At 38.6% G+C, this 17,754-nt stretch overlaps 1 protein-coding gene across 1 annotated transcript in view; it reads right to left on the bottom strand.

Annotated features, from left to right (window-relative positions):
- LOC122815689 (copine-8) overlaps nucleotides 1-17,754 on the bottom strand; it is a 3,116,673-nt gene that overhangs the window by 418,026 nt on the left and 2,680,893 nt on the right. The window contains exon 16 of the mRNA XM_044088391.1: nucleotides 2,478-2,605. Coding sequence (XP_043944326.1) covers nucleotides 2,478-2,605 — 128 coding nt within the window. The remainder of the gene's footprint in view (nucleotides 1-2,477; nucleotides 2,606-17,754) is intronic.

The raw sequence follows: 17,754 nt of genomic DNA on the forward strand, positions 1-17,754 counted from the left end.
ACATGTAATGACAGGATAATTGTAACACAGAGAATGAATAACTGCTGAAATTAGTATCGGTATGAAAAATAAAATTGGAAAACATTAGTAAGTCATGAAAATGACCACAAATTAGAAATAAAATAGAAAAATAAAGCCCTGAACAGATATATGGATCATTTAGCTAGAGAAATTCTGATAACATAGGGAGATATGGGTTCAGGTAAAGGGGAAGTCTGGGTAATGAAGGTGCACCTTCTTGTTGGACTACTGCCACGTTTGTTCAGAGTAGTGTTCCAGGAATTATTTATTTAAAATGACAAACATGAACAACCACAGCTAAAGGAAGGTATATATGGAAACAGTAAGAAGCATGCAGAAAGAAAATCTATCAAAATGTCTTAAAACAGACACTAATACAAACAGCTGATATATTTACAAGTTTAATAAAAGATGGAAGAAAGAGAACTCTATGTAATGCAAGGTTAAATTGGGAAGTAGTGTGTCTGTCATTGGTAAATCACAGAAAAAAATAAATTACAGGTGGAAAAATGCAATGAAAGTCAGAGTGACATCTACATAGCATGTACTCATTTATCTGTGGCAACCAGGGTACAGCTGTTCCACACTAACCTTTTTAAGACTCAGCCCAATTGCATGGTCTAATTAAGTGACTTGCTCAGAGTCCCACAGTAGACAGATGGAGGCTGAGGCAATCAAATCCTGAACTGCAGAAGCCATCTTGTTAACTTATAGTCTTAGCTGTCCGTGGTTATTGCCACACAGATGTATGATACTCAGTAAATATTAACTCCTGTATGGACATTTGTGTGTGTGTGTGTGTGTGTGTGTGTGTGTGTGTGTGTGTGTGTGTGTGTGTGTGTGTGTGTGTGTGTGTGTGTGTGTGTTTGAACGATCGGGGAGGACAAGATGTGCATGAAAAACTGCAAGCTGGGTACATTGTAAAATGGCATGGGAAATTGTCAGAGGGAGCAAATTGACTGCCTTTTGCCATGAAAGTAGGGATCCTTTACCAATCCTGTGTGGGTAAAACATTGAATAAGTGTGAATCAGGTATACAAAAACTCACATATAAACTAATTTTTTTATTACTGCAATGTGGTTATAATTTTATTACCTTGCTAAGTACCAACACACATTTATGTTTTCAATATTCATGTACTTATCAGGTTGTATTTAAAAATAGGGGTAAATCTCATCTTTTTGTAAATGAGAAAACAGGTTTACTACATCTCCTTGAAACCACGTGGCTTCATCTGCAACAGCCTGGGCAAAAAAGCATACAACTGACAGCTGAAGCAGAAACACATAACTAAAACACATGCTCTCAAAGCTTAACAGTTTCTGTACAAACACACTAGTCATAAAACAACCCCCCCCCCAAAATAAAAATTATTTTCTTCTCCCCTTTGGGGTAGGAGGACGGCTTCACCATACCTCTGAACTGTATAGCTTTTTGCCTCATATTTGTAGTCCATTTTTCATAACATTGTGGTTGTCTGGCCAATTAGTGGCAAATCATTAAATATTTAAGTTAGAAAATAATGACAGACTTGATTTTCAGATGTCATACCCTTCAGAATATTCATACGAATGCAAAACCTGTTATTCTATCAACTTTCTAAGTTTGTTAGAGCAATATTTAAAAATTGTCCCTATTTTTGGACCTTCGTCCCACTTTTATTTATGACGTTGTCCAGATTTCTCGCTCTAGGCGGTTGAGAGGTATGGGCTTCACCTTTCATACTTTCTCTTAACTTCAGTATTCTCATTCTAAGGTTGTTGTACTCTAGAGAAACAGCAACCAGTAAAACACATAAAAAATGGTCTCACTGTTTCTACAAGAGATTATGATCTTGAAGGACAATTAAATCAATGTGCTTTAACTACAGGCCCATAGCTCCTAAATTTATGGGGCGGATAAAAATAAGCAGGCACCATCTCATGTAATAAAAAATCATAAACCATTATCTGTGGAACATTGTACTGAGCAATGGAAGGACACCCCAAAAATCCCAGCATATAAAATACTCACTGTGTACAGATCATACATTTCAACTGTCCAGATTTTTGCCTCATATTTTGATCTGTTCCTCTTAATTTTTAGCAAATCAAAGAGGATTGAAGAAATAACAGACATTTGAGTTTCAAACTTCATATAATTCAGAAAATGCAAGCTAACACAAAACCTGTTATTCTCGCAACTTTCTAAGTTTATCATAGCAATATTTAAAATCTATCACTATTCTACTTAAATCAGACAGCAGCAATTTCGTTGTAATAAACTGCAATGGATTCAGCAGTAACATTAGAACCTAGGTTATCATTCTACTAAAAATACTAATCTGCTGTATAAACCACAAGCAATAAGATCACAGAACAAAAAAAAATAAATAAAAAATAAATAAAAATAAAACAATAAAATAAATAAAGAAACAGTGCTGACTGCAAACTTAAGAGTGGCACATTATTCTTACCTTGCTACGTGATTGATTACAGGTGCGAAGTTGGTTGGCCCATAAAGCTGGACAGACTTCAGGGTTTGATAGTATGCTTCCATTACTCCATCAATTCTGTTGCAGTACGGGTTTGAGGGGTTTCCGTTCTGCAATTGAATAAACAAGAAACTACATAACCATATTTTAGAAAACAGATACTGGCTCTCTCCCAAATAACTGCAGCATGTGAAAATGAAACTGTTGCGTTAACAAAAGGAAGTAGTACACCAGGATCCACCAAAAGTGTTTATTGAGCGCTTTCGTTTTTTAAGTAGAAAACTTCATCAGAGTAACAAACACATCCAGTAACCCCATATATATATATGTATTGACCCAGCTTAAAATACCCGCCTAAAATTCATTAATGTTAATTGACAATTACCTAAAAGGTATAGACCACTAAAAACATAACAGTGCAAATTCATAGTAATACATATGCATCTCCTTCCAGGCAAAAAAAAAAAAAATCAACATTCAAAACTTTTAAAACACATATAAAAATAACTTTTTGTGCAAAATATGCAAACCATAAAAAAAAATACATCATATTATAAAACCAAAAAAAATTATATATGTATATATATATATATATATATATATATATATATATATATATATATATATATATATATATATATAAAAAGAAACTGTCTGAAACCATTACTGTTATAAAGTCAGATAGTTCTATATATATCCCCATTACTGTTATAAAGTCAGATAGTTCTATATATATCCCTCTGCCCTAAGCCTAAGAATAGGGCTTATGGAGATATTACTATTAAGTCCTGGTTGTTCAGTGGCATTAGTTCTGAACTGCCATATCAATTCTTGCAGTTCTAAAAAATCATTTAAAGGACCTCCCCTGTCACCCATTACTACATGCTCTAAGATAGTAAATAAAAAACGATGCCCTTCATTATTAAGAACATGCACAGCCAAAGTGTTTTTGGGAACTTGTTTTTTGATATCATAGATACCCTAGTCCTAAAGGAATTAATAGTCTTCCCAATGTAAAAGCTTGGACATGAATCAAATAGGGCAAGGTAAATTACTGACTTAGTACTACAAGAGTATTTATTTTTATGTGTATGCCTTCCATAATTGGGTATTCTTACCACAGTACCTTCCATAATATGCTTACATTGCAATCAGAATCCACACTTATACATACCTACTGTCCTAGTACTGGCCTTACAGTTCCTCTCTAACATATTTTCAAAAGTAATGTCTTTTTGGTAAATTATTTTTGGTGTCATTCCTACAATTTCCTACAATTTCTATAAGGTCCTGACTGGTGGGAAATAAATTCCAATTATGACAGATAATCTGTTTAATGCCATTAAATTGCTTGTTATAACTAAAAACAGCTGCCTTCTTAAACCCATCAGTCTCTACATTGGTTAGCCCCATTTGTGGGGCAAAGGAAAGGAAAAAAATGGCCCCTTTCTCTTTTAACAACCACTTCCTGTAAAATCACATCTAAAAATAAATCAGGGTAACCCCTTTGTACAAGCATCCCACTCAATACTTGAACCTGATGTAAAAATTCATCCCAATAAGATATCATCCTGGCTAAATGGACACCCAGTCCCTTAACCAGGGATTTTTTCTGTTGGAGTGGGTGAAAACTATTAAAATGTAATAGGGTGTTAGAATAAGTTGGTTTTCTGAAACTGGTTGTTCTAAAACTTCTCTTCTCTATGTCTTTAATGATGGTAATATCTAGGTAATTTATTTCATCATTGTCTATTATGTATGTAAAGTCTAAAAAAATCGGTGCTATGGTTTATATAACTCAAAAAATTCTGTAATTCCACCTTACTTCCATTCCAAAAAATAATAATATCGTCCAAATATCTCCCATAATATTTCCAATATTGGGCATATTGACTATTAAAAACAAACTCATGTTCCCAGAATGCTAGCACTAGATTTGCAAAAATAGGGGCTCAAATGGCCCCCATTGCCACACCCTTGCATTGCTTAAATAACTGCTCCTCAAAGAAAATGACATTTGTATCCAAAACTAGTTCCATAAGGGGTTCTAATGGTCCTAATATGGTCATGTTTAAGGTTAGAATATTGGCAAAGAAAAGAATAGAACCACTCAACCCCCGTATCATGTGGAATTACCGAAAACAGGTCTTTGACATCTATGATCATGAAAAAAAGCCCATCATCAAACATATTCTTATTAATTTTCCTGAGCAAATCCCAGGAATCTTTCACTATCCATGCACACTCATTTAATGCAGTTTTTAACTGTGTGTCTATAAATTTTGCTATAACATATGTTTTAGATGCTTTTGCATCTACAATAGGTCTAAGAGGCAGGTTGGCTATATCCTTATGTAACTTTGGTATACCAAATATTGTTGGGATTTTTGGACTTTTAACTTCCATAAACTGAAATTCTTCTAAACTAATTTCCCTGTTTAATACAAACTCATCTAATATCATATCAACTTTCCTGTATAAAATGTTTTTTTCATTTAAGCTGATCTTACAATAAACATCCATATAAAGTATATCTAGCATTTTATTAATATAAAGATTAGAATTCATAATAGCCAACCCACCCCCTTTATCAGGTTTCATAACTCTGATTGCCTTATTATTGAAGATGTCTTCAACCAATTTAATTTCATTACAATCCAAGTTATTGTCTTTGAACAGATAGTTGCGTTTATTCATGAAATATTTACGTATATCATGCTCACACAGTTTTTCAAAACTTTGTACCACAGGATGTAATGGCGGGTTAAACAAACTAGTTTTTTCACACATGTCATGTTGTATTGGTTTGGGGACCTTATAGAAATTGTAGGAATGACACCAAAAATAATTTACCAGAAAGACATTACTTTTAAAAATATGTTAGAGAGGAACTGTAAGGCCAGTACTAGGACAGTAGGTATGTATAAGTGTGGAATCTGCTTGCAATGTAAGCATATTATGGAGGGTACTATGGTAAAAATACCCAATTATGGAAGGCATACATATAAAAATAAATACTCTTGTAGTACTAAGTCAGTAATTTACCTTGCCCTATGTGATTCATGTCCAAGCTTTTGCACTGGGAATACTATTAATGCCCTTAGGACTAGGGTATATCAACATTTCTATGATATCAAAAACCAAGATCCCAAAAATGCTTTGGCTGTACATGTCCTTAATAATGAAGGGCACAGTTTTTTATTTACTATCTTAGAGCATGTAGTAATGAGTGACAGGCGAGGTCCTTCAAATGATTTTTTAGAACTGCAAGAATTGAGATGGCAGTTCAAAATTAATGCCACTGAACAACCAGGACTTAATAGTAATATCTCCATAAGCCCTATTCTTAGGCTTAGGGCAGATATATATATATATATATAGAGAGAGAGAGAGAGAGAACTATCTGACTTTGTAACAGTAATGGTTTCAGATAGTTTATTTATATATATATATATATATATATATATATATATATATATATATATATATATATATTTGGTTTTATAATATTATGATGTATGTTTTTTATGGTTTCATATTTTGCACAAAAAGTTGTTTTTATATGTTAAAAGTTTTGAATGTTGATTTGTTTTTGCCTGGAAGGGGATACATATGTATTACTATGAATTTGCACTGTTATGTTTTTAGTGGTCTATACCTTTTAGGTAATTGTCAATTAACATTAATGAATTTTAGGCGGGTATTTTAAGCTGGGTCAATACATATATATATATATATATATATATATATATATATATATATGGGGTTACTGGATTTGTTTGTTATTCTGATGAAGCTTTTTACTTAAAAAACGAAAACGCTCAATAAACACTTTTGGTGGATCCTGGTACACTACTTCCTTTTGTTTTGTGGTTTGGAATATCTCTGGATTTTCTGAACTGTTGAGTTAACCAAAAGACTGTCATTCTCACAGTAGTGTTTCTACAAAGTATGTACAAAGCTGAATAGATGCCTATAATATTCAGAATGTTCACTGGTTTAAGGTCTCCCTTCTGTAGTCATGTAGCAGGAAGTGGTCTACTACTCAAAAAGAACAGTGTCTTTATGTAACTATTACCACTTTAACATTAGTTACAGCACTTTCATCAAAGAAAGGCTGTACAGTCAGCAGTAGTGAATAAGAAAGTCCAAACTGTATTTGATATCACATTCAATCAAGAAAATCATAGGAGAACTGTTAACATTCTTCAAAAATACAGCAACCCAAAGGAAGACATCCTGAGGCGTATGCAATTCCTAATTAGCACTTTAATTTAAAAACAAATTTATCACACATATTTTACTTATATAATATTTAAACTTTTCCAAGCCAACAGGTGTGAAGATTTTATAAAGGTCTTAAAGTGAATTTACAAAAAGTGAGAGTCGCTTCACAAATACTTTGCCAATATCTACTTTAATACGAACCACAGGAACCTCCACAATGCCTTCCTCTAATGAATAATGAAAGAAATGAATAGTGAAAAATAAGTATATACTGCATAAAAAATAAAGATAATATTTTTGTTTTACTGATTTGTGGCTTTAGTGAGTCAAGCCATTTCTTTTTAGGCAGAAAAGAATACACTAGACAAAGGAAAGAAGCAGGGACCCAGGTCAGACATATATTTGTAAATAACAATACTATAAATTCAGGTCACAGCAGCACATACAAATACTTCCCTTGAACAGACAGCTAGACATATAAAAATATCTCATTTAGAAGCATCTTTAAATACATTCATACAATCCTCATATACAAAATACCCCTACATTTTTGTCCCTTAATAAATGATCATCATCACATTCAGTAATACACCATATCTCCCAATAACTACACAAACAGTGATCTGTCCAGGCCACATGAAGTAAATTCCTTATCATATCTATCCAGGTATATGTGAATCTTAGATAGTAAGACAGACTGACTTAACCTCTGTGTGTGTATATCCCTATAGTACACTGGTCTCCAGCAAATAACATTTTTAAAGCAGCTGTTGCCTCTATTTAAAAATAGTTGTAGTAGGAGCAGTGATTCTTCCAGTCATTAATGATACTGTTATGTGTTAATCTTAAAATACCCCAACAGAACTTTACCAAGGTCCAAAGCCAAAGGAACTTAGTCAGAAACTGGAATATTTATCCTTTCATTGAGACTGTAAGATAAATGTCCTCATTCCAAATGTGCTGCACTGCTTCCTGAACTCCTAACAAAAAATGGAGTATGGGACAGAGCTCTAACAAAAATGGAGTATGGGACAGAGCTCTAACAAAAATGGAGTATGGGACAGAGCTCTAACAAAAATGGAGTATGGGACAGAGCTCTAACAAAAATGGAGTATGGGACTGAGCTCTAACAAAAATGGAGTATGGGACAGAGCTCTAACAAAAATGGAGTATGGGACAGAGCTCTAACAAAAATGGAGTATGGGACAGAGCTCTAACAAAAATGGATTATGGGACAGAGCTCTAACAAAAATGGAGTATGGGACAGAGCTCTAACAAAAATGGAGTATGGGACAGAGCTCTAACAAAAATGGAGTATGGGACAGAGCTCTAACAAAATGGAGTATGGGACAGAGCTCTAACAAAAATGGAGTATGGGACAGAGCTCTAACAAAAATGGAGTATGGGACAGAGTATGCATACATGGATCCAATCGCTACAGGCTAAGAAAGCGCTTCTTAAACTATGTTCTATATACCCAGAGAGGCTCCTTGCTGTTTTCTTTGAGATACAGAATGAGATACTGAAACATGCCCATGCAAACAGCTACATTAATGGAGAGGAATTAGGAGTAATCAGCATTATATGCACCTCTATCTTCTTTTGCTATGCAGTCTTACAACATATCTTCCATCCTATGCCAGAAAGATGAGACAGGGTGCTTCCTATCTAGAAAGCCTCTGTATAATACAGTAAATAACATTTTCTGAGTGACTGACCCTGACAGCCAGTTCTCAGTCACTGATATGACCATAGCACCTCCTGTCAGAGGCTAACCTTCACATCTACCCACCAATATTTCTGTGCATCTAATAGGTGTCTAATGCTTAACCATTCTTTCTGGTCTACATTAAACAAGTGGACTTAATAGAATGTCAGCAAGTCTCCTCCTTCAGTGAATCCCACTTGTTTCTTTTCATCTGAATTCAGCAACCTGCCTCTACCCACCATTACAATTTTTTTTTTGCAAAGTCCTACAGCCTGCTAAAAAGAGTTGACTAAACCTTTCTACATATTGTTATCCCAAAAAGGCTTTAAGTTAAAGAAGAAAATTCTTGTAAAGTCTTGCTGAAGTATTCTGAACCAGTTTGCAGGGCACAGGGGATAGAGCTGTTGTAATTCTACCTCAATTTCCTGCAGCACATCTATTTTTGCTCACCATAAGGACTTCCAAGGGCCCTCAAATGCTGGTTCTTCCTAATGTTGCAAGACAACTGAATATGAGTCAAAAGATAAGTACTAATATTGGGGAATGAATTTCCAACTACACTAAACATCATTACATAGGTTACCTAAGAGGACTGCAGTATCCCAAACTCCTTACCAGCTTTTGTCCACATCTATGGATCAGAAACAAGGGTGGATGAATCATGAATTTCAAAATATGGATTTTTTTCTTTTGGAATCAGAATTCCTTTGTGAATGTTCATCTTCTGGTTTTAAGTATAGCAACATGTGGTCTAATGACTGTTACAACTATTTAATACAAGTATTGTCACCTACTCCATAAAGGCTAACATCATCTCACTTGATCTGGAGGTCGCCAAAAGTATATTTTCTGCACATATGATTACTGAACCTAGGACTGCATTGTTGTTATTCTCAGTTCCCAACATTACTTTACCATAGCTACAAAAGGCTCAACAGGAAACAACCACAACTGCAAAAGTCCCAGCAGGGAAGCAAATGCCTTTCTTATTCTTTACCACTTGAAATATATGGAAAGCCACCCATCCTTTCGTGATCTGTCATCTGTGTCCCAGTAGCAAAACCCACCTGATTCAAACCAGTCAAAGAAGCCATCACCTGTTTAACGCATGAACCCCAAATTGTCATATATGTCTTATAACCAACATTCAAGAAAGATATAGGAAAGTAAGTACAAGTAAGAGACTGGATCCTGAAGAAGTTTCAAGATCAGAATAGTCAATGAATATTTCAAATAAGAAGGAAGAGAGGGATAAGCACGATTGTCTTGATAATTCATTACCTCCACAAGTTTTATATTTTCCTTTTTCCAATACCCCTTTAAAGCTTCACTGACATTCCATGCATACTAGATGCCATCCGATGTTTAGGGATCTAAGACCACAATCTAGTTCTTCCCTATTAAAGTGGCTTTTAATCTTCTTTGCCCAGTCTGGAGTCATAGATGGGTGGAATGAGTCATTTAACACAGTCTTTTATATATCTGCACCTGCATCAGGTTCCATGACAGCAGCAAAGCTTAAAAAAGCCTGAGCTCTCATTCTTACAGAACCTTTGCTCCATGATCTTACTCACCACAAGATAGATTACATGCCAAATACTGCAATCCTAATTAATCTCAAAGCCATTACAAATCTTCATCTTTCACAAACATTTCATATTTCCTCCACTCGCATCATACTATATACACCCATTCACTCATCTCTTTTATCCACTATGCTCATTTTCCAACTCTTAACACTACTTCACCCACTCCTACTCACAAATTTAACCTCATTCTATACACATCTTCTCTCTCACTGTCCCTTACCCTCAAACCACTATACCACAAACCAAAACATAACATTTTTCATCAATTTTAATCTCTCATGACCTAATCTGTATCTCCCACTTTGAGCTTCACAAACACATCTATCTAAACACGATGTCTTGCTAAAAAACATGACTTAAAACACAAGCTCAAATACCAGCATTTGCCCTCTTAATAAACACTTTATGCCAAAACAGAAAATAAGTCGTGAAATCCACTCAAACCATGGTCATCCAGAAAACAAAGTACTAACCTGCGGGTCTATATCACATTGTCAAACTCTTAATTTATCGAATACCATATCATTGAACTCTAATTCTTGAACTACCTATTCAGCGAACAACCTAATCATCAAAGTGGAATTCATTGAAATATTTTACTTGGCCAACACTGTGAAAGGTAAACTTTGTTGATGTTTTTGCAGGGGGGGGGGCTACTCTCCCCTGCACCCCCCCCCCCACGACAGACCCTGCAAATTAAATATGCCATCTCCAAGATTGCGCTACAATGAGGTAATGGGTAAATCACACAGTCGGCATGTCAATCACACAAAGTTTTTTTCAGGATGGCCAAGTAAAATCTTTTGATGGCTTCCACTTCGATAATTAGGTAATTTACTGAATAGGTAGTTTGAATATTAGGGTTCGACAATTGGTATTTGATAAATTAAGAGTTCAACGATGTGATATAGACCCCTCACCTGTCCTACAAATACCACACAAATCTGTATTCTGTGTACATAGTCCCCTATGAACCTTAGAATCATGGGTATCAAAATGCCATATGCAGATGCAGACATTGCCCTATGTTCCTCACATGTATTAGTCACTACATAAAGTTGCCTTAAAGGAGATATAAAAGCCAAAAAAATTCTCTTACCAGGCTACAACATCTTAGTAATGGTTAAAAAAGCAAAAACACTGCTGAGGTCACCATGTTTTATAGATATGCACTTAAAATGACTCACCATTTCAACCCTATTCCCCAGTTTAACAACAAAGACAGACTTATCGTGAATCTAACGCTAAAGAGTAAAAAGAGCATTTACTAACAGCCCTTTACATACTTTCTGATAACAATATCAATCCCGCAGAAGAAATCCTACAATAGATCTCCATCAAAATAAGACATGAAAAATCATAATGGAAGACCATTTACTGGCAACTAATATGCTCAGATATCCTCATCTACTCAATAAACCTATGTAATTTCTCTCAACTCATCATTGCCCAACTAAGCTTAACAAAAATATCTGTGGGGAATCATCACTGGATTGGACTCTTACCTCCTCTCTAAATAATACCACCACCAGTGCATTTCTACCAGACCATCAGTGACTATCTTCCTTCCTTTGCTATAAGGCATCAGAACCCTACCCACAGACAACCACAATATAAGCAACCATACAACCTCAGCCAATTCTAAGTACAAAGTTTTAATTCCAACCTTCAGCTATGGAAAGTACAGTTGTGTACACTTATCATAAATGTAGATGTTCGAGTGTATTCAATGTTGTAGTCATCACATTTGGGTTATCCCTGCCATGGTAGCCCTTGGCCGGCCCAAATACCAGAGACTTAGTATTTCTGCATCAGTTGCTGTCGCTTGAGGACTGATGTCAGGTCGTCAGGAGTATAAGTAAGGCAGCCGACACCATTACATCAGTTTTCCTTCCCCTAACCTGTCAGGAGTCCCCCAAAGTAGGAGGCCAGGTTCTGGTGGAAGAACCCCACTAATGGAAAATAAATACCAATATGTCCCTTATAAGCAAAGGAGAACAACAGGGAAGAATGTCAGTAAAAGGAGAAAGAGAATAAGGGGGCTGGAGGGAGGGTAACCAGGACTGCAACAGTGAATACACTCGAACATCTACATTTATGGTAAGGATACACAACTGTACTATGTTCTTCGTGTTTCATTGTTGCAGTCATCACATTTGGGTAGATTCCCAAAGCTGAGGAAATGGGTTTAGGGAGTCAAGGAAACTAGGGGCTGGCTAGGATGCCCTGAAAGACTGCAGAGGCAAACCCTGCTGTGGATTTGGAGAAAAGAGGCAGGTGGTAATGCTTGGTAAAAGTATGAACAGATGTCCAGGTCCCTGGTGAGGACTCCACTGAGGAAAGCTGCAGAGGTGGAGGCTGCTCTGGTGGAGTGTGCCCTGATCCCCCTGGGGGGAGGATTTCCATGTTGTTTGTAGCAGAAATGGATGCAGTGTGCTATCCATTTGGAAATGGTTATCTTGGAGATGGCTTTGCCCTCTGCCCCTGTAGCAAAGCTAACGAGCAATTGATCAGACTTTCTGAAGGCTTTAGTCCTGTCCAGATAGAATCTGAGCTGTCTGTGCACATCTAGAGAATGAAGAATCCTTTCCCACTTGTTCTGGGGATTAGAAAAGAAGGTGGGAAAATGAATGGATTGGTTGAGAGCCACACTGGACACCACCTTGGGCATGAAGGATGGGTTAGTTCTGAGGGATACCCTGTCTGCATGGAAGATGATGAAGGATTCCACAGCCATGAGTTCTTGCAGCTCAGAGATTCTTCTGGCTGAAGTGATGGCCAGAAGGAATGCTGTCTTCCAGGAGAGAAATTTTAGCTCTGCAGAAGAAGCTGGTTTGAAAGGGGGCAGAGTGAGCTTTTCCAAGACAACGTTAAGGTCCCTTCTGGGGGGCCTCAAGTTGCTAGCCCCACTGAGGAACTGTTTGATCAAAGGGTGTGAGAAAAGGGGCTGCTCAGTAGGGAAATGAGCAGAAATAGCAGAGGCATGACTTTTTATAGAGGAGAAAAAAAGGCCGCTGTGTAGTAGGTCAGTTAAGTAGTCCAGGATGAGAGGGATGGAGGGTTTTGCCATATTGGCTCCCTTAGCCTGGTTCCAGGTGCAGAACCTCTTCCATTTATCTGCATGACACTTTCTGGTGCTAGGACATCTGGCCTCCCGGATAACATCCAGAATCTGTTTACTGAGGATGTCAGATTGGTTCGGGGTTAGGGAATAACCCAAGCTGCCAAACTGAGTGTCTGCAATAGGGGATGCATGAATTCCCCTTCCCTCTGGGTTAGGAGGTTTGGAATCTGAGGAAGATGCCAAGGAGGGAGCAGGGACAGGCTGCATAGCAAGGGGTACCAGTGTTGTCGGGGCCAGTCTGGAGCTATGAGAATGGTCCTTGTTTTATTCCTCCCTTATTTTGAGCAGTACCCTGGGGATGAGAGGTAGGGGAGGAAAGGCACAGATTGACCCAGAGGAAGGACAGGGCATCCACTTTCCAAGCCATGCAGCGATGCTCCCTGGTGCAGACTTTGCTGAGCTGATGGTTGGTGTGGGAAGCAAAGAGGTTGATCTTCAGGGTTCCCCATTTCTGAGTTATTAGGGTGAAGGTACTTCTCTTGAGTTGCCACGCGTGTGGGTCCAGAAGATTTCTGCTTAATTAGTCTGCCAGAGAGTTGAGAGAGCCTGGTAGGTATTGTGCTAACAGGTGTAGTTGCATGGAAGAGGCTGTGAGCCAAAGGGTCATGGCCAGCCTGCATAGAGGGTAGGAGTGAGTCCCTCCCTGCTTGTTGATGTACCACATCACAGTGGTGTTGTCTGTTTTGATCAGGAGAACCCCTTGAGAGAGAAGGGGTTTGAAAGCTATCAAGGCATGCTGCACACCCATCATCTCTTTTGATTGATGTGCAGAGGGGTTTGCTGTGGGCTCCATTGGCCCTGTATGCACCTGCTGTGGTGAAGATCTGGGTGGCATGGGGGTGGGGAGAAAGGCAGTCCCTTGTTGTGGGAGTATGCTGTTGCCCACCAAAGAAAATCCTTTCTGAGGCAAGGAATTATAGGTGGAAGAGTTTCCAGGTCTTGAGAGTGTTGACACCAAAGACTCTTTAGGTACCACTGAAGTTTCGTCATATGCAGTCTGGCATATGGATTGAGTAGTATGCACGATGCCATGAACCCCAGAGCTTGCAGGATCTTCCTTGCAAATAGCTGGGGCCTAGTGGCTAGTTGAGAGAAGTAGCCTGTCAGGAAAATTTGTTAATCTGGTGTAAGGTATGCCATCTGGGATGCTGTGTCCAGACTTGCTCCCAGGAAGATTATCTTTTGGGTGAGCACCTGTTTGGATTTCTTTTTATTGATTGTGTACCCCAGGGAGGTTAGTAGGGTCTTTACAAAGGCCAGATGCTTGAGCACCTTTCCTGGCTGTCCACCTGAATAAGACAGTCATCTAAGTATGGGTAAATTTGAATATTTCTTTGTCTGCAAAAGGCAATGGCCGGAGCCAGACATTTTGTGAAAACTCTGGGAGCAGTAGATAAGCCAAAGGGAAGTGCAGAGAACTGAAAGTGTTGAGATCCTGCCCTGAACCAAAGATATTTCCTGCATAATTCCTTGATCGGAATGTGGAGGTAGGCCTCTTTTAGATCTAAGATGGCCAGCCAAGTATCTTTGGAGAGCATGGGTAGCAGCTGCTGGAGGGTGAGCATTTTGAATTTTGGGATCACCAGGAAGATGTTTAGAATGGATAGATTGAGGATGGGGTGCCAGGTGCCCTCTTTTCTGGGCACCAGAAAAGGTCTGGTGTAGAAGCCTTGGCCTATCTATTCTGCAGGAACGTGCTTTACTGCCCTCATAGAGAGCAGGGAAAGGATTTGCTTTTGAGCCTCTGCCCACTGATTTGGTGGTAGATCTGGGAACCCTGTTGTGGTTGGGAGGGTGTGGAAGGAAAATTTGTATCCCTGAGACACAATGTTCAAAACCCATTGATCCTTGGTAATGGTGGCCCAGGTGCTTGAGTGAAAGTAGAGTTTTCCTCCTAGGGGTAAGTGAAGGCGGGCAGGGGGGGTGAGGTGAGTCATTGTGAGTTCTTACCATAAGGGGGTGGCTTAGAACTCCCTGGTTTTGAAGTGGAGATAGTCCACTGCTTAGATCTTTGCATTCCTTGGGTCTGCTGTCTGGGGGGGGTCTGTTTCCACAGGGCCTAGGCTGGGCCGGTTTACTCGGAGCAGGAAAGGACCAGTGCTTGGAGGGACAATGCCTGCTGAACCTAGGGGGCTGGACCTGTAAGAAATCCTTAACTGTTTGCATAGATTTTGCTTTTTCTTCCATCTTTTTTAAGACCTCTTCTGCCTTAGTGCCAAATAAATTATCTTTGTGCAAGGGGGCATCCAACAATTTGGATTTGACATGGTCTGGCAGGAGTTGTTCTTTAAGCCATGCATGTCTTTTAATGACAGGTCCAGTGACTGATGCCCTGCAAGAACCTTCTAGGGCATCAAAACCACAGTGCAAAGTGTGTTTTTGTTACTTGACTTGCAGAATGCATTAAGTTTTGTAAATCTTTAGATTCTGGCCAAGCAGGAAAGAAAGACATTTTTTGTTTAAGGGGTTCCAATGTATGTTGCTGAAATTTCAGCATATGGAACTGAATATTTAGTGCCCTGATAGCAAGAGTAGCTGAGGTGTATACCTTTTTACCCCATCTGTCCAAAACTCGGGAATCCCTCTCTGAGGGGGTGGGATTCTTAGCAGAGGTTGCTTTAATTCCTTTTGGCCCTTGAGAAATGACCTCAGGGTCAGCTGCTGGATTTTTAAAAAGATATTTGTGTGAGTCAGGGACTCTATAGTACCTGTCTGGTTTTCTGGGAGCAGGAAGTAGGGCATCAGGAGTCAAGCTGGATTGGAGGAAATTATCCTCCACAACATCCAGGACTGGGGGGATGGCCAAGGGTCTGTGCTGTGGAAGATCTAGAAATTCCCTGAGTCTCTTTTTAGACTGAGGGTAGTCCTGACTCTCCCATTGGAAATGCTCCCTTAAAGTATGCAGAAAAATCCTCTGGGGGAGAGGCTGAAGGAATGGAGTCCTCTTCATTAGAATCCTCATAAGTGGAAAGGGGTTGCATGTCTTCATACCCAGATGCATCAGACATCTGACTCTTGTTCAGACAAAACTACAGGGGACAAATCTCTTTTCTTTTTGGAGGTGGTAGCTTGGCTTCCCCTGATCAGCATGATATGGTCTTCTGCCATTTTAAGCATTTGAGACTGAGACAAGGTAGCAGGTGCCTGAGGGGTCATTGGTTTCTTGGGTGTGGTTCGAACCCTGGGCCTAAGAAACTCGGTCATTTTTGAAAGAATGGTAGTCGCAAAATAAGACATCTGTTTGTGTTGAGATTTGGTAGTACGAAGGACTTCCTTGGAAGCTGGTGCCTGCTCAGCGGCTCCAGACCCATCCAAGGTAGAGATGACCGCAGGATCCTTGGTCGAAGAAGAGTTTTGCAGCATACCAGACTCCGAAAGGGTCTCGGTAGCAGCCTGTGAATCAACTGAAGCAGGCATCTAGTGCCTCATTGAGTACCGAAGGACTGATGACTAGCTTAACCGGAAGCGTCGTCTGTAGGTTTGGACCTGTGCGATCTGTCTCTGTCTTTATCGTTACATTTTTTCAGAATATCTGTTGTCAGATGGCTTACCAAAGCCATATCGGAATTCAAGGACTGTAAACGAAAATATCTGGTTACAATAAGGGCCCGACAAGGGATAGTTCTGGCGTTGAACAAAGCACAGAAGCAACAACGGGGGACGTCGTGGTCTGGGCCTAAACAAGTGATGCAGTAAGAGTGGAAGTCTCGGTGTGGTATTTGCTTTCCACAGGTGAGACAATTATTAACTTTTTCTGACATCAGTTAGTGCAAGAAAAAAGGATGCCTAATGGGGTACTTAGCTTTAAAAGTCTTCAACTTCAATTCGGTAGACGAAAACTCAGGTAGCGGCTAACCGGCATTTGTGCGAACTGCTTCTGCTTCGGGCTTCACAGCAAGAAAGACTGATGTAATGGCAATGGCTGCCTTACTTATACTCCTGACATCAGTCCTCAAGCAACAGCAACCGACACATAAATACTAAGTCTCTGGTATTCAGGCCGGCCGAGGGCTACCCTGGCAGGGATAACCCAAATGTGATGACTGCAACAGTGAAACACGAAGGACATCTGGGATATTCCATAAAACTGCATCTAGAGAAAGCAGTCTTGTGATTTAATAAAACATTTATAAATATACTAAATTAATTGTCTTCCATCAGAACAAAAAGGATAGATTCTAACAAATATTGATTACACGTACATTTATCAGTGTATCATAAATGACATTTGCATACAAATTTACCCTGTAGCTCTTTGAAGTTACTTTGCAAATCTAAGTCAGTAGTAGAATAGGTGGACAACCAACTTAATTATGTAAAAAATACATGTGTAAGAATACACTTTATTCATGCTGTCATACACCCAACATTTTTGAAGCTTCTTCGTTAACCTGTTTGTTCATACAAAAATGAAATGTACATCTTTCTTTCATCATTGTAACAATAAAAAAGTCTTATTTTGAAAGATATATGGAAATACAATTTAATGAGGGATATAACATATCTATTTAACTAGTGTCTCTACTACTAATTGTGTTTATAAACTCACATTTATGGAGAGCTTATTTATGGGCCTACACTTCTACCAAGATGAAAATTCTCAGCCTACAA

This window comes from Protopterus annectens, chromosome 11.part0 (assembly GCF_019279795.1).
Source record: "Protopterus annectens isolate FY-2018-M chromosome 11.part0, PAN1.0, whole genome shotgun sequence".
In the NCBI taxonomy this organism is placed as follows: Eukaryota; Metazoa; Chordata; order Ceratodontiformes; family Protopteridae; genus Protopterus; species Protopterus annectens.